The sequence below is a fragment of the Coenobita brevimanus genome, chromosome 62 (assembly GCF_032717465.1).
Source record: "Coenobita brevimanus isolate Jiangsu-jjx chromosome 62, ASM3271746v2, whole genome shotgun sequence".
NCBI classification, from domain to species: domain Eukaryota; kingdom Metazoa; phylum Arthropoda; class Malacostraca; order Decapoda; family Coenobitidae; genus Coenobita; species Coenobita brevimanus.
In genome coordinates this window covers 28849312-28865354 of record NC_137015.1, presented here as the reverse complement: position 1 = coordinate 28865354, position 16043 = coordinate 28849312, and the positions used below count along the sequence as shown (strand labels likewise).

General features: G+C 45.3%; 1 protein-coding gene across 5 annotated transcripts in view; it reads right to left on the bottom strand.

Moving 5' to 3' along the window:
- Positions 1 to 8180: 8180 nt before the first annotated feature.
- Mef2 (myocyte enhancer factor 2) overlaps positions 8181 to 16043 on the bottom strand; it is a 209162-nt gene continuing 201299 nt past the window's right edge. For 3 of the 5 annotated variants that reach the window (XM_080275731.1, XM_080275732.1, XM_080275730.1), the window contains one exon: positions 8181 to 8314. In XM_080275731.1, coding sequence (XP_080131857.1) covers positions 8193 to 8314 — 122 coding nt within the window. In that variant the 3' untranslated portion in view covers positions 8181 to 8192. Of the gene's footprint in view, positions 8315 to 10238; positions 15003 to 16043 lie in introns of those variants that run through there. The other 2 variants (XM_080275734.1, XM_080275733.1) reach the window with 1 other exon arrangement.

Genomic DNA, 16043 nt, shown 5'->3' with positions numbered 1-16043 from the left:
TCGCAACAATATCTGCATGAGGTCATTAACCAAAGATGGGCCTGCGTGTAAGCAGTCATTCAGACTATATGCCCTCTCATGCCCTCTAGCTGAAAAATCAAACACTACTCTAATTGGTGTTGTTAAGCTATCTTTAGTGACACCATGATGAGCTAGATAATGTACAGGATGTCCTACCAGACTCTTGTCCTCCACCTTTTCTATGAATGCTCTTTCTAATTGATCGTGGATGACTTTACTATACTGTTTGCAATAGTTGGGATCCTTTATGAATTTACGCTGCAAACCTCTCAATCTGCCTAAGGCTAACTTGAAATTATCAGGCAACTTATCAACGTTTTCTTTCCATGGTAATTCCACAACATATTGTCCCTGTTTTTTGGAATATTGCACCGTTTCATAGAAGTTACCTAATACCTTCTCTCCCTTCTTATCGGTCTCATTGGGACTAATACCTATGTGATCTAAGTCCCAAAGAGCTGTCAGATCCTTAATTTCTGGAGTAGTATTCCTGCCATCAATATTTGCTAACTCCATTATCGGATCTACTGCCAGTTTCAGAAGTTACCAGCTCTACTTGAGTACCTTCTTCTAACTGATAAGTGCCACTCAGTGTATAACCATAAATTGTGGGTAACAAAATTATGCCTCCTTCCCTTATATAGCCAGCGAGTACAAAGTGATAAAAGTCTGCCCAAATCAGCAATTTGACCATATCCCCACTAGTGACACTTGGATCTGCTAACTTGTAGCCCCGAGCCTTCAGGTCCCGCACATGATGTTGCAGCCCCTTCCCTGTGCCCATATTAATAAAAACTTCTAGGAGTAAAAAGTTCCTCTCAAAGTGATATTTGGCTCCTAACTTCTAGAAGTACTCCTAAAAGTTACTTTCAACTCCTAAGTTTACTCGTAAAATCGCTAAAAAGTAAAAGTCCTCCACAAGGACTCTTAAGGAGATAGTAGGGCTTTTTTGTGTCAGTAAACACAGTAGCTGCGTCCCTCAAACACCAAGAGACAAGACAACATAGACCATGGCTGACCGACACCACCCACCACGCAGAAATTTTCGAGCTGGAAGGATGCATTCATGGAATATGTTGATCAAGAACTTGTAAGAAGGTGCCGTTTCGATCGTGAGGGCATTCTGTTTATTACTGATTTAGTAAGATGTCTGGAAAGGCCCACACATCGAAACCATCCTCTCATACCCGAGATGAAAGTGTTGATATTATTAAGGTACCTTGCAACTGGAAAAATGCAGCAGTGTAACTGTGATGACTTTGGACCATCGCAGCCATCAATGAGCAATGTGATAACGGAAACACTGTACTCTAACTGCTCCACACACTGTTAAGAGGCTTGTGAAGTTCCCCCGTAAACTCCCTGAACTACAAAGAACTGAAAGAAAATTCAGGCGAACTGCTGGCTTTCCTGGGGTAGCTGGTGTGACTGATGGGACTCACATACGAATTGTGGCACCAAACCAGTATGAGGAAGTGTATGTGAATAGGAAAAATTACCACAGCATGAACATTCAGTTGGCGATTGAGAGTGAATATAAAATACTGGATGTGGTTGCAAGGTGGCCTGGATCAACACATGATGCCCGAATTTGGCAAGAAAGTGGATGAGAGGAAGCAGCATTCACGGCATTTGCAATCTCAGCCCATGCATGCTTTTTCATGTCCGAGGTGTTCCCCGGGCTGAATTTCCCTTTTATAATTCTCTTTCTTCCTCCAATGCCTTCTGCCAGCACGAGACACTCTTCCTCCGTCCAGTTTCTCTTTCTGCAGCCGTGGTGTTGAAATTGTGCCATTGTTGACGGTCACTGTACCACGTGTACACACAATGCCCCGATGGTAGCAGGCATGATCAGCTGACCACACGATGTATTTACATTTTATCCATTTTATCGACATTCGTAAATAATCATAATATATGATCAAATAGATGTTGTTTCTATATATGAAAACTAGTTTTTCATTTTTAAACTACTTACTGATACTCTAAGGCTTTCTAATGGTAATTTATTAAATATATTAAGCAGAGATTCTTTGTGTTGGTAACGCTTCATGGTAGGAGCGAAATTACTGCTACGAGTCCCCCTAGGAGGAACTTTTAGAAGCAACTCTCATCTACAACCACTTTTAGTAGTAATTTTAGGAGTACTCCTAGAAGTTTTCATTAATACCGGGCCTGGCCTAAAGTTAGGTAGTTCGTCTACAACCACCGCCCTTAACTTGCGCACCTTTCTACGATGGCGGTAAAACAACTCCACTACCTCATACTCATCACTACCCCTAGAGCCAGTAAATCCTTGCAGTTGTAAACGTTCCTTTCTCATCTTGTTTAGCTTCAAGTTTGCTAAACTTGATATTAAAACAAAGGTACGTTGTGAGCATTGATCTAATAGAGCCCTAACCTTGCTCTGCTGGCCCGTTTGAGTAACCATTGGGATCTGAATCGTTGGCAACAACACTGCATTACGACTCGAAGCCACAGCCATTGTCACTGTTGGTTCTTGGGTTACTGTTTGTTCATGGGGTTCAGAACGAGCAGTCGGACACAAATAGTTGTAGTGTTTCTGCTGGCAATATCGACATGGCCTTACTTTGGGATTTGTACAACCCTGAGACAAACACCCGACACAGCCTCAATTGCTTCGCTTTCTTTAATTTTGCCCTTTTTATTTTATACTTTGTACACTTAGCCCAAAAATGTCCTGGTTTAAAACACAATTTACATCCATTCCTCTGCATAGGTTCAGCGTGTTTCACTTGCTTCACTGCATATGCTGCCGTAGCGGTCTCACCCAAATGTTCTAAGGGATTCTGTCTACTTTCGATGTTACATACCTCCGTCTTTAACACACGAACATAATCATCTACATCCAACCACTTCTCTCTAAGTTCACGTTTGATCACTTCCGAAAGTGTACCAGGGAGTTTATTATGGAGTAAAACAGCACAAATTTCACTCACAGTCACTCCCATTGTACGTAGTGATTCTAACGCACATTCAAATGATGCAGAAAAGTCCTTTAGTTCATTCACTTCATGAGATGGAGGAGGTATATTACATAATTTAGCAATGTGGGCAGCCTTTCTGCATCTTCTTGACCTTAGGTATAATGCCCGCCGCCGGACCATCCACCCCGCCACCCCCCACCCCACCACCGGGCCACCACCACCCCACAACCCGAGGAAGAGATAACGGGGAGGTTAATGACCCAGGGCAAAAGGGTCACCCAACCACCACTGACCTGTGCCCCTTCTCCCCGCAACTGCCCCAACGCCAGGTGAGCCTAGATCCGCAACAACTTCAACGGCGGGTTGACCATCGACAGCAGTGGGGTGGGACTGATAAAAAATCAGTCCCTAGTAGCATTGTGGTGACTACCACAATTACACCCCAGAAGGGCAGGAGGTCCCTTGGTGAGCCACGAGGTGTTCGCACCTCTGCCACAGTGAGCCATGAGGGAACACCACCCTCTGCCATAACTCTGGTGAGCCACGAGGGGCTAGTACCCTCTGCCACAGTGAGCCACGAGGGAACACCACCCTCTGCCACAACTCCGGTGAGCCACGAGGGGCCAATACCGTCTGCCACAGTGAGCCACGAGGGAGTAATACCCTCTGCCACAACCAGGACAGGAGGTCCTTTAGTGAACTGCGAAGGAGAAATACCCTCTATCACAAACAGGGCAGGAGGCCCAATACTGAGCTATAAGGGGCCAACACCCCTAGCCACCCCAAGGGTAAGAGCCCCTTGTAGAAAGCCAAAAGTGGGTCCCAGGGCCGATCGACCTGGCCCCACGGCTGTGTCGGAGACAAGAGAGAGAGTCGCCTCTGTGCTACCCTCCCTGTGTAAGAGAGAGAACACGGCCTCCGTGTGTCTTCCATCTTCAGCCAGCTCCTGCAGGAGTAGCTGGACATCGCTTGGGAGAGTTGCCCTGAAGGTGTCCCCCGAGCAAAGACCAAGTCCCAGTCGTGACCTACCTCCCACTCCCGGGAGATTCTTGTCTCCCTCAGGCACCAGCAGGAGACGAAGCCGCAGCCCACACCTGACGGCGCATCCCCTGACAGACCTCCACAGTCCCCGGACCCCCAGGCGAGCCCAGCAGCCTACCATTGCTGTCCTCCTCCCGCCCCGGAGCCTCCGACGCCAGGCACGACTTCTCCACCTGTTTGGCTCCAGTCCCGAGGGCCACCACACCAGGTCGAGGCCCCACATAGACGGGCCTCCCTGCGCCACGACGACGAGACCCCGAGAGGACGGTCTACATCAGGTCGAGGCCCCACATAGACAGGCCTCCCTGCACCACGACGACGAGACCCGAGAGGAGGGTCTACATCAGGTCGAGACCCCTGCAACGCTTCAGTGGATCGGACCCGGGTCGAGTCTTCCCCCAGCGGGTACGGTGATTCCCGCCATGGGTAGAGCCCCCGGAGGTCCCCCCTTAAAGTGACAGTGATATCGCCCCAGAGAAACGGGTAAGATCAGTGACATCCCTTCCTATACCCGAGAAAGTGAAACCGGGACAGCGACAGAGTGACAGTGTGAATTAGAGGGATTCCACCTATAAGTGCCTGTGATTACCACAAACTCACCTGCCCTTTACTAAAGACTATAATTCCGAAACCGTGAGTTTAGTGTTGTTCCCCCAGCCCAGAATAGAGAAGTTCCCCCTTGTCAGTGTACGCGCGGGCGAGTGTCACCGCGCCCAGCCCAACGAGTCAATTGTCGTGATCCGTTCCCCCTGCCCTTTTATAGTAATATTCCTCCCCTAGACCATTAAACCTATATATTCCTCTTGTGCTAGTGAACTGAGATCTTTTGGGCTTTGATGAAAGACAGTCACACCCACTTATAGAACCCCAACCCATTGTAAAGTGTAATTACAGTGTATGTCAAATATCCCGTGTTATCTTAACGTAACTTTGTATATCTGTATCCCCTGTCCAGAATATCATTCTATGTAATATTGTAACGGTGTTAGAATTAAGGTAGTAGATGTGTTAAAGGTGGACTGCCTAGTTTTTATGTCCTGTTCCTTTGTTGGTGCTTTACTTCCGGTCCGGAAAGATGACCCCGCTCAGTCGCTAGTGTTTTTAGGACGAGGAGTCGGCCTAAAAACACTCAGCATAACAGCGGGTATTCTTTAAAACTGTGACTGCTGATTCATAACTAGCTGCTACCAAACTGAATCCACTAATAATTCCGAGTGCTTCACCACTTACTTGTCCCTTAAGATATGTAAATTTTTGGATGTCGGTCAGATCTGTTCGGGAGTGCAGACTGCAGTCAAATAGCTCCCAAAAACCCAGCCACTGAATCGGATCACCATCAAATATCGGCAGTTTCAGAGACGGTAATTTAATTCCCATTGCTTTCAGACTCTCTGCCTGTTCTTGTACTACAGAGTCCTTGGCGGGTAATTCGAGAGCACTCTCTAATTCGATCAAGTGTCTGTTGACCTTATTAACATATTCCATATCACTGACCACTTCTTCTTCTTCTAGGTCTTCATCAGGATATAATTCATACAACTCCTAATTGTAAGACTCGATCTCGGCGAGAATTTTCTCAACCGTCACTTTCATTCCTTTGATATCATGAACGGTTGCGGCATGTTCTATAAATTCTGTCAAGTTAGTGGTCAGTTTTGTGACTGCTCCCTTTTTGGCAGCTCTAAGCCTCTTTAATGATTTTATTTTATCCATTTTAATGATATAGGCAATTAAGTGAAAGAAGATAACAATGCAGAATTTCAAGATGAACGTAGTCTTTCTTGGGCGAATCCAAATAAAATAAAATGAATTAAAACTAAGCCAGATTTCTATATTAAAATTTTGACAAATAATTTTGTCAAGCCCCTGTGAGGGTAGTATGTTAGGCAGTCCAGATCAAACCTTAAACCCCCTAACAAGGAGCTTACTGCCCAAGAAAGCAACACGCTCTTCTCAGAAGGCCATCGAACACCCTTTTGTTGCCTGGTGTATCCAGGCACGCCAAACTTGCGGACATAAAAGGCTAGAGCATCATCTGGAAACTGCACCGGACGATCCAGCGGGAATCTCCGGACATATTAATGCCCCACGCAACATATGGTTAGTCGCCGACACAGCACAAACAATGCTCCCGCTCTCTCACCCGCAACCCCCTATTATTTATCACTTGATATAATCCTGGTCACGGCACCAATTTATGTTAGTTATCACTGTAGGGGGTCTTAATTATAAACCAACATAAAACGAATCAGCAAGTCACCATTATAATATACGGTATGTGAATATGGCGTTTTGATCAGTACTCAGTATAAATATGCTAGGCCCAATAAATATGCTGAGTACTTAGCTGTGGTGTTGACGGTAAGAAATGCAGAGAGATGGCTGATCGTTGTAGAGAGTTTGAGGCACGTGTGTTCACACTTCAGTGGCAGGTTGAGAACTGGTCAGACCGTCAGCTTCGAGCAGCTTCGTGCACGAAGTAAATCAAATGAAACTTTACATTACTGAATCATTATAACTAAATACGTTGTTTACTCCATGACCAGATTTATCTCGAGTGATAAATAATATTTTACCCAATTTATGCAGTACATGAAATTATATACAAAAATGTGCTGTCATGGGCGGGAATATTTAAACCCGAAATCCAAGACTGTTTTTTTTTATTATGGTTTTCTTGGTGTTGAAAATTATTTTGGATAATCCTATGTATGTTTTGATGTCAAAATATACCAGAATGATCTGTTGTTGTTGTTGTTGAAAGATTCCCTGCACATATAGTGCAGGCCGGGCCATACATTAACCCGGTCAGTGGTGTATGGGCTGATTAAAAAACAGTAAGTGGGGAGGACAGGACCTGGGGATTGCCCAGCACACACGTCCTGTCTCCTGACTGGCTTTGTGGTGTGTGTGAGAATGATCTGAAAACACTAACATAATAAGGAGAGGTACTGCACATGCAGCAGTGTATAATTAGGGTGTTTTGTTTCCAGTGGTTTTCCTGCAAGGTTTTCTTGGTTTTTACCATTACTTTTGCTACGCCTATGTGTGTTTTTAAGTTTATATATGCCTGAATGACTGGAAAACACTGCCAAATTAAGCATGGGTACTTTATAAATAGGTTAGGTATAGGTAGAGTCTGGGTATGGTAGAAGAATAGTGTTCATTATCCGGATGTTGCCACTACCCAGACATGCCTTTAGCTCTATTATGTCCAGTTAAATGAGGGATTACAGTGGTAGGTGGTGGCAACCATCATCCACTCACTTGATGATGGAAGTCACGATGACAGGCAATCAAGCAGGCAACCGTGCAGGCTGCCAGCAAGAAAGGCAGGGTGGCAGGCCAACAAGTTGACAGTCAAGTTGGTAAATGGACAGGCAGACAGTGTGACCATTAGGCACATGGCAGGCAGGAAACAGACTGGCAGGTAGGTAGATTCAGAAGCAGGGTGGCAGGACTGGATTGTGCAGGTTAGCAGGAAGGAAGGCAAGCAGGCAAGGAAGCAAGCAATTGGTATGCCAGGCAGTATGGCAGGCAAGCAGTCTGGCAGGCTGCAAGCAGGCAGTAAAGGTGATAGGCAGGCAGGCACAGAGGCTTATATCATGCCAGCACGCCTATAACTTGGCCGGTATGCAGGGAAGCACAAACTTCTTTTGGATGGTGCTTGTGAGACTTCTGTGAAAATTTAGTTGAAAAAAATTGCTCAGATCCAGATAATAGTCAGCTCACAGGTTTTGTTTGACGTCATCACATACAGGTGGGGTGTGCCTGCCTGACCGGCCTGCCACTGCATATCTGCCAATCTGCCTGGTGCTTGCAAGATTGCCTGCCTTCCCACCTAGCCGTCAGTCTACTGCCTGCCCACCACCCTGCCTGTCTTCTTTCCTGCTCTTCTGCTTGCCTGCCATCTTGCCTGCTGTCACCTTGCCTGACAGCCTGCTTTCTAAATGTCTGTCTGTCTCTCTGCCTTCCTTCCTGACTGCCTTCATTTCTGCCAGTCTGGCTGGCACTCTCCTTGCCTGTCACCATGTCTGTCTACCTATCTTCATGCCTGCAAGCATATAATATACTACAATCGTGTGTGTGTGTGTGTGTGTGTGTGTGATGCAGACAAAACTGGAAAAGGGATTTTGATGAAACTTGGCAGGAGGGTTGAACTTGATTCCAGATGGGCCAGTTTCAGTTTTCTTGTTGACCGATGTATTCTGAAGAGGTGTTTCTGACATAATTATCCCCATTGGTGTTACAATATGCACAACTGGAAGAGGCAGTGGGGTATTTCCATGGAGTTTCATGCATTTCTGAAGAGAGAGAGAAAGAGAGGAGGGGTTAGGTGGTAGTGGACTAGTGGCGATGATAGTGGTAGCCGTAATGATCATAGTGGAGGTGGTGGTAGCTGTGATGATAATTGTGGTGGTAGGTGCAGTGATAATGGTGGTGGTAGGTGTAATGATAGTGGTGGTAGCTGTGATGATAATGGTGGTGGTAGTTGTGATGATAATGGTGGTGGTAGTTGTGATGATAATGGTGGTGGTAGGTGTAATGATAATGGTGGTGGTACATGTAATAATAATGATGGAGGTAGCTGTGATGATAACGATGGTGGTAGCTGTGATGATAATGGTGATGGTGGTAGCTGTGATGTTAATGGTGGTGGTAGCTGTGATGATGATAGTGGTGGTGGTGGTTGTTGGGGTGGTGGTGTGGTCATTGCTGTGATGATGATGGTGGTGGTGGTAGCTGTGATGGTGGTGGTGGTGGTGGTTGTGATGGTGATGGTGGTAGCTGTAATGATGATGGTAGTGGTGGAAGCTGTGATGATAATGGTGGTGGTGATAGCTGTGATGATAATGGTGGTGGTGGTAGCTGTGATGATAATGGTGGTGGTGGTAGCTGTGATGATGGTGGTGGTGGTGGTAGTTATGATGATGGTAGTGGTGGTAGCTGTGATGGTGGTGGTGGTGGTGGTAGCTGTGATGGTGGTGGTGGTGGTGGTAGCTGTGACGGTGGTGGTGATGTTGATGGTAGCTATGATATTGATGGTGGTGGTGGTGGTGGTAGCTGTGATGGCAGTGGTGGTGGTGGTGGTAGGTATTCAGAAACTGCTTTCATTTGGGCGAGTGCATTGCAGCCTTATCAGGCCATAAAGCACTTGCTCCAAAACAAAGAGTGATTCAGAGATGGCTCTAATTTGGACAAATGCTGAGTGGCACGATAGGACTACAAGCCTCTTGTGTATTCTAGTCTGCTATCTTGCTTAAGCTTCTGTATGCATACCTACCTGTCAGCCTGCCTGCTTGCCTTCCTGCCTACCTAAATAGTGGCATAGTGATCTGTTTGGCAGATAGGCAGACTGGTAAGGCAGGAAGTTTGGCTGGGGGTCAGGCAGGCTGGCAGGAAGAAAGGCTGGAAGGAGAGCAGGTTGGTAGGCATGCAGGCAGGATGGCAGACATGCAGGAAGGCTGACAGATAGGCACACAGATATGCTGGTTGGCAGGTAGGCAGACAAACATACTCTTTTTATGGACTGCACTTATGAAAACTTTTGCACGGATTTAACTGAAAAATAGTTGCACACTTCTTTCTGTTGGATAGATGTCAAGGTTTGTTTGACATTATCACACTCATGGGTAGATTGTACATGCCTACCTGCCACCCTGTCTACTTGCCATCCAGCCCTCCTACCTGTCAGCCTGCCTGCCTGCCTGCCCAACATCCTGCCTGTGTGCCTCCTTGCCCATCACTCTGCTTGTGAGGATTAAACTGATTGGATGCATCCCCTGTTCACAGGAATCTGGTACAATCAGCAGAGGTTCTCATATCTGAGCAGAGGGTCTAATACTGTACTTTGCCAAATTTTCGTTTCCTTTGTAAAACAACACACCACACGTAAGGCCTGGAACCCAGCTTTCATAAAGGTACAGGAACTCAGAATGTGACAGGAACAAAGACTGCATCTGGTTACTCTTGTAGGTATGGGGTTACATCTGCTTTTACTGCCTGAACATTGCTCTTTTGGTTTTTGATACTGTGCAACCCTACATCTTCATACATTTTTATAAAATGTATTTTTTTATTTTGTATGCTGAACAACCAGGGAGGCATAACATGTCCCACTTAACACATACACTAATATTTATGACATCCTGTGATCTTGGAACTTAAGGATTTTTAGATGACCTTAACTGATTAGCAGAATCACAAGGTATATTAAACAAATCAGAATTATGTTATTCAGTTTTTATTGAATAACATGCCAAAAATTCACACAAAATGCTTCTATTTCACTAACAAAAAATATTAATAGTATACTTATTCTACACAAACATGTAACTTGTTGGGGCAATAGTGAGGCTTGCTAGGTTAAAAGGAGGGAGGTAGTGTGGGAGAAGACTGAAAGAATGGAGAAAATTTGGGAGGAAAGGACTGAGGTACAGAAATGAAGAAAGATAAAAATATCATAATCATCACCACATACCCTTAAGTTTCCCTACAAATCGCACATCACAGTCATCGTAATCAGTATAGCTCTTCCCCATTTGTACAAAGCCCCCCCTAACCTTAGCAGACAAAAGAGCATCACAATGGAAAAATATCTTTGCTTCTCTACTTATTATTATTATTATTATTATTATTATTATTATTATGCAGTCTGATCATGTAGCACTGAACTAGCTAACAGAAAAGGGCAGATTTTATTGGTCAGTCATGAATGTGAATGGGAGAGGAGGAGGATGGGATGAAGGAAGGGAAACTGTTAGGAATCTAATCTGAGGAAAGGCATGTGATGCAAAATAGGATGAAGAATATGGAAAAGGAGGGACAGCTAAGAGGATGGAGGGGACACAGGAGGAAAGAGTGAAAGAAGGCAGGTAATCAGAATGAAAAAGTGAGAGGAGGAAAAATATTAAACAGTAGCTAGGGGAAGATGGAAAAAAGGATGAAATGAAGCAGGAGAGGGAAAAACGGGGAAAAAGTGAGGACAGGAAGGAAAAATAAAAGGATGAAAAAGTGAGAAAGAGGAAACAGATGAAAAAATTGTGCAGGAAGGAAAAGTAGGATAAACATGTGAGAGAGGAGGGGAAAACAGTAGGGAAATGGAGGAGAAAAAAAGGATGAAAAGTGAAGTACTTACAGAGAAGTACGATTAAAAAATGTGGGGTGAGTGTGCTGGAAACATAGGATAAAGCTGGCATCCAGCATAAGGAGAAAATGACAAAGAAGGGAACTGTATGCACAAGAATAATTGGGGATAAGTTTGTTGAGTCATACAGTTGTAAAGGCAAATACCACATTATCCCACTGAGGTGCTGGTGCTTGAGGTTAGATTCTATAGTTCAGAAAAATAAGCACGGTACTATAATGATGAATAAAAGGAAGAAGAGGTGAGAGAATTTAGAGAAGGATATGAGAAAGAATGAGAAGAAGATTACTGACTTAAGTAAGGAGGGAGGAAGAGTAGAAGTGCATAATGCAGAAAGAACAAAGAGAGATAGTAAAAAAGAGGACGCATGAGAGAAAGAAAGAATGAATGATAAGGAAGCAGCAGGAGGGTGGAAATGCTTAGGAACTTCCTCATTCAGATGATGTAAGTTTCGATTTTATTTTTGCTGTTTCCTGATCATTTCATTTACCTTAGGAGAGTGCCACTTCACTGAAGGGTTTAACAAATGTTATATATATTCCCTTGGTTTGGAAAATCTCTCCTGAGCTTAATAACATTGTCTGGAGATAGCAAGAATAAAAAACATCACTGGACTGAAGAGGTTAAGAGGTGGTGCAGTACAAATCAACAATAAAGGGAGTGGGAAGTCAAGCAGTAACACTAACAGCATGACAGAGGGGGAGGGATAAATAACAGAGGTAAGAGGTGAAAAGGGAGACAAAAATGAAAGGGGAGGTAGGGAAAGAATGGATAGGTAAGGGTAAGCGAGGTGGGACATGAAAGGGTAGGTAGGGGTGAGAGAGGATAAAGCAGGTGTGAAATGGGAGGTAGGGTGTGAGATACGGTAAGTGGCAAAAGGGAAGGTAGGGAGTGAAAGGGGAAGTAGTGAGTGAGAGGGGAGGTAAGAGGTGAGCATGGGAAGTAGGAAGCGAGATGGGACGTAAGGGGTGAAATGGAAGGTAGTGGTGAAAGGAAAGGTAGAGGGTGAGAGGGGAGGCAGGGGTAAGAAATGAGGTACAGGGTGAAAGGAGAGGTAGGAAGTGAGAGGCATGGTAAAGGATCTGATGGGAAGTAAAGGTGGGAAAGGAGTAAGAGGCAAGAGGAAAGGTAAAGGGTAAGATTGGGGCAGAGGTGGGAGGGGAGGTAAGAGGAAAGGTAAAGGGTAAGACAGGGGGTAGAGGTGAAGGGGAGGTAAGAGGAAAGGTAAAGAGTAAGATGGGGGGTAGAGGTGGGAGGGGAGGTAAGGCGTAAGAGGAAAGGTAGAGGGTGAGAGGGGAGGCAATGAGGGTTGGGTGGGATTAACAAGGGTATCCAAACCCCCCTCCTCCACAACAAGCAAGCCCCTCTGCCAATGGTCACAGAAACACGTCACAACATGGTGGTGCAACATATGCTAGGTAATGTCGGGCTTCCAGTGTCTCGGGCTTAGAAACTAGAGTGTTTTGATTCATCATAATCAAATATAGCTATAAACTTTATTTTTTCTCTCTCTCTCCAAGAATTATACATTAGCAATTATCATATAAATTATTAAGAATCTAAACTTTGTATTTATACAAACAACGTTCAGTTCAACACAGTCTAAATGTTTTTTCTTTTTAATGTATCGACAGTTAGTGTATTTGGTATGTTACAGCAAGGTGCTCTGTCCTGTGGGTGGAGGGTGGACCAAGAGTGGGCAGGGGTGTGAGATGTGAGACCCAGCTAACCCCCTCCTCTCTCCTTGCCCCCCTACTCCACCCACACTCTACAAGAGGCTACATCTTCTTACACAGTAGGTGAGGCACAAGGTACAAAGAAAGACCATACGAGAGGTACAGAGGGCGGGCCTGTGGGGATGCGGGTGGGGTTTGGTGCAGGGAGGTGGGTTTACAGATACCCTCACCTCTCTCACCTTGTCCCCAACTTCCCCCCACAAGCCGAGTACCAGGCAATCTTATCATATAGGCCAGTTTATATACAAAGAGTAAAAATAACGGTGTCTTTTGCTTCTATTTACATTGAGCCGGAATCAGCAAGTACACGACACGTTTGTTTACCTGCGAGAAAAAAGCGGGCGACCCTTAAAAAAAAGGACAGGAACCAATCACGCCCCTCCTTCGACTCGGCCCTGGCTGGACGAAAAGGGGCACCTCGATCTGATCAGACGAATGAGGTGTGGCAGCCTCTACCAGGACAAGAACTAGAGGGCTGATTCCCATCTCCCTGATCAGACTGAAGGGTCACTGCTGCTGCTGTCCGTTGGGTAAGAGGTCGTCTGGTTATCAAATGCACAAAAATGGCCCACTGGTTTCCAACAAGCGTTACTGCTTTCCCGTTGGACAAAAAGGCCCATTTGTTTCCAGCGGGACAAATATTAAGACAAAAAGCCCTCCACTGCTGGCCAGACACACGGGCAGCGCACACACTCCCCGGCCAGATCCACTAACTTCGGCACTGGGCTTGACAAAATTCACCTTATATCAACCAACGCACTGAATAGGTTGTGGCCGGGGACTTTCGACCGGCAGGAAAATAGTGATTAGGGGGGAGGGGGGACAAAGAAAAGGGAATGTGATTCACAAACACTGGCGGCCTATAAGGGGGAGGGGGGAGGGACCTGGCATCCCCCTTCTCTACCCTCTCCCTCGGCACTAAGTCTGACACCACACACATACACGCATACACATGCACACACACGCTCACTGCTCCCCACGAAAGTCTTTATATATTTTTGTACAGTAAACAACCGTTGTGGTCCTTCGGAAAATGGATAAGGTTCGGCGGGGGGCGGGGCAGGGCAGGGCGGGGCAGGGCGGGGGAGGGGGAGTGTTAGTATTAGCATGTGTGGGCCCCTTGTTTATAGGACGGCAGGTTACCCCCTCCCTGCCAGGCACTGTTTACTTTTTCTTCCATCAGTTCTTGTCTTCTTTATCTCCTTTCATTGCTTTTCACTAACTTTTATCTCCTCTTCTCCTTTACCATTTCATTTCTTCTCTTTCTGCTTCTGTTCTTCCATCTAACAGGCACCGTTGAAAATTTCATCCATCACTTCACATCTTCTTAATCTCCATGCAACCCTTCCCATCAGCTTATTCCTTGCTTCAACAATTCACGCATTATCCTTTCTTCTCTTTTCATACAGTATCTATTAACTCCTTTACTCTTTCATTCCTTCTCTTTTGAATTCTTCCTCCAGTCAGGCACTGTTTATATTTTCTTCCATTGCTTTAAGACTTCTTTTTTCCTTCTTCCATCCTTCCTTAGTCTCTCTCTCACTGTTCTTTTATTATGGTTGACCACTACTCCTACTGCTTTATTCCTTCTCTTTCCTCATCCATTCTTTTATCAGGCACTCTTTAAGTTGTTCTTCTTCCATTTTATGAATGTTTTCTTGCCCTATGAACCTTACAATCTCTTCCTGACCCCAACTAGGCACTCTTCTGTTTCTTTATACCTTCAGTCCTTAAAACTCCATTCTTCTGTTTCTTCTCATACCACCATATTTCTTTTGCTGTCATTTTCTTTCCCTGTTCCTACACACTGTATCTATCCCTCCTTGGTCTCCCTTTTTGCCATGTCATTTTCCCTCTTACTTTCCTCTATCAACTTGCGTGTCCCTCTTCTTCCAGTGATGCTTTACCTTGTTCAATCTAACGCCCTTTTCCTTTCTCTTGCCCTTTTTGGCTCCCCCTATCCTTCTCCCATCTGCCCGCCCACCTGCCCGCCTCAGGAATTGCCCGCCCAGTTCTCCGACATACGCGCCCGCTTGCTGAGAGGGGTTTCGTAGTCGCCATGGTGACCAGGGCCCTCTGGGGAGGCATGGGACGTCGGAGTCAAGTGGCCTGGAGGCAGGATGGGGAATTTAGTACATCATCATCAGTCATCATCATTGTAATTATCATGTTCAACAAATTAATAATGAAAGGTTTCCTGTATGCTGAATAAATTGTCAGCCAGTGGTATAAAACATATGGACACAACCAATTCTGTTATAGTACCTACTTCAAGATGTAAAGTCCCTAGGTACGGCTCTCATTCTCCACTCTAGTACATTTAAATGAGCAGCCTTGATGGCATTAAAGACAAATAACGAAAAGAAAACCTCTCTATTATGAGAGTTCTCCCCTATAGAGAATATAATGTTAAGCAGTAACAAGAGTTTACCTATCTATCTATCTATCTATTGCAGACACCTTCATCCTGTAAGAGGTGGCCACAAACAAATCATCTCCATGTCGTCCTGTTCCCCACCATTTCATTGCCCTGCTCCTAGCTCACACCCCTCTCTCTCATATACCTCTCCACTCCATCCCTCCATCTCATCCTTGGACATCTCCCTCCCCCTTCCCCCTCCACCTCACTCGCATACACTCTCCTTGTCAGTCTCTTGCTCTCCATCCTCTCCACATGGTCAAACCACCTCAGTGTATTGCTCCTAACGATTCCTATCACATCCACATCCACACCACAATGCTCCTTCACTTCCTCGTTTGTCAGTCTGTCTATCCATGTGAATCCACATGCTCCTCTCAAATAACTCATTTCCACTGTTCTCACTCTTGACTTCTGTCCCTCCAACAAGGCCCAAGCTTCACTTCCACAGGTTAGAGTTGGTATCACAATACTGTCATGCAGTAGCTTTTTCACTTCCATGCTCATTTCCCTGTTTCTTATCAATGCTTTCAACGAACCAGAAAACTTTCTTCCTTGCTGCACCCTTTCAAGCACTTCAGCCTCTAAACTTCCATCCTTACTCGTCATACTACCCATGTACTTAAACGCACTCACATTTTCCATTTTCTCCTCATCCAACCTCACTGTACATTCACTGACTTTGCTTCTCTCGAAAACCATAGCTTAACTCTTCCTCACATTCACCTTTA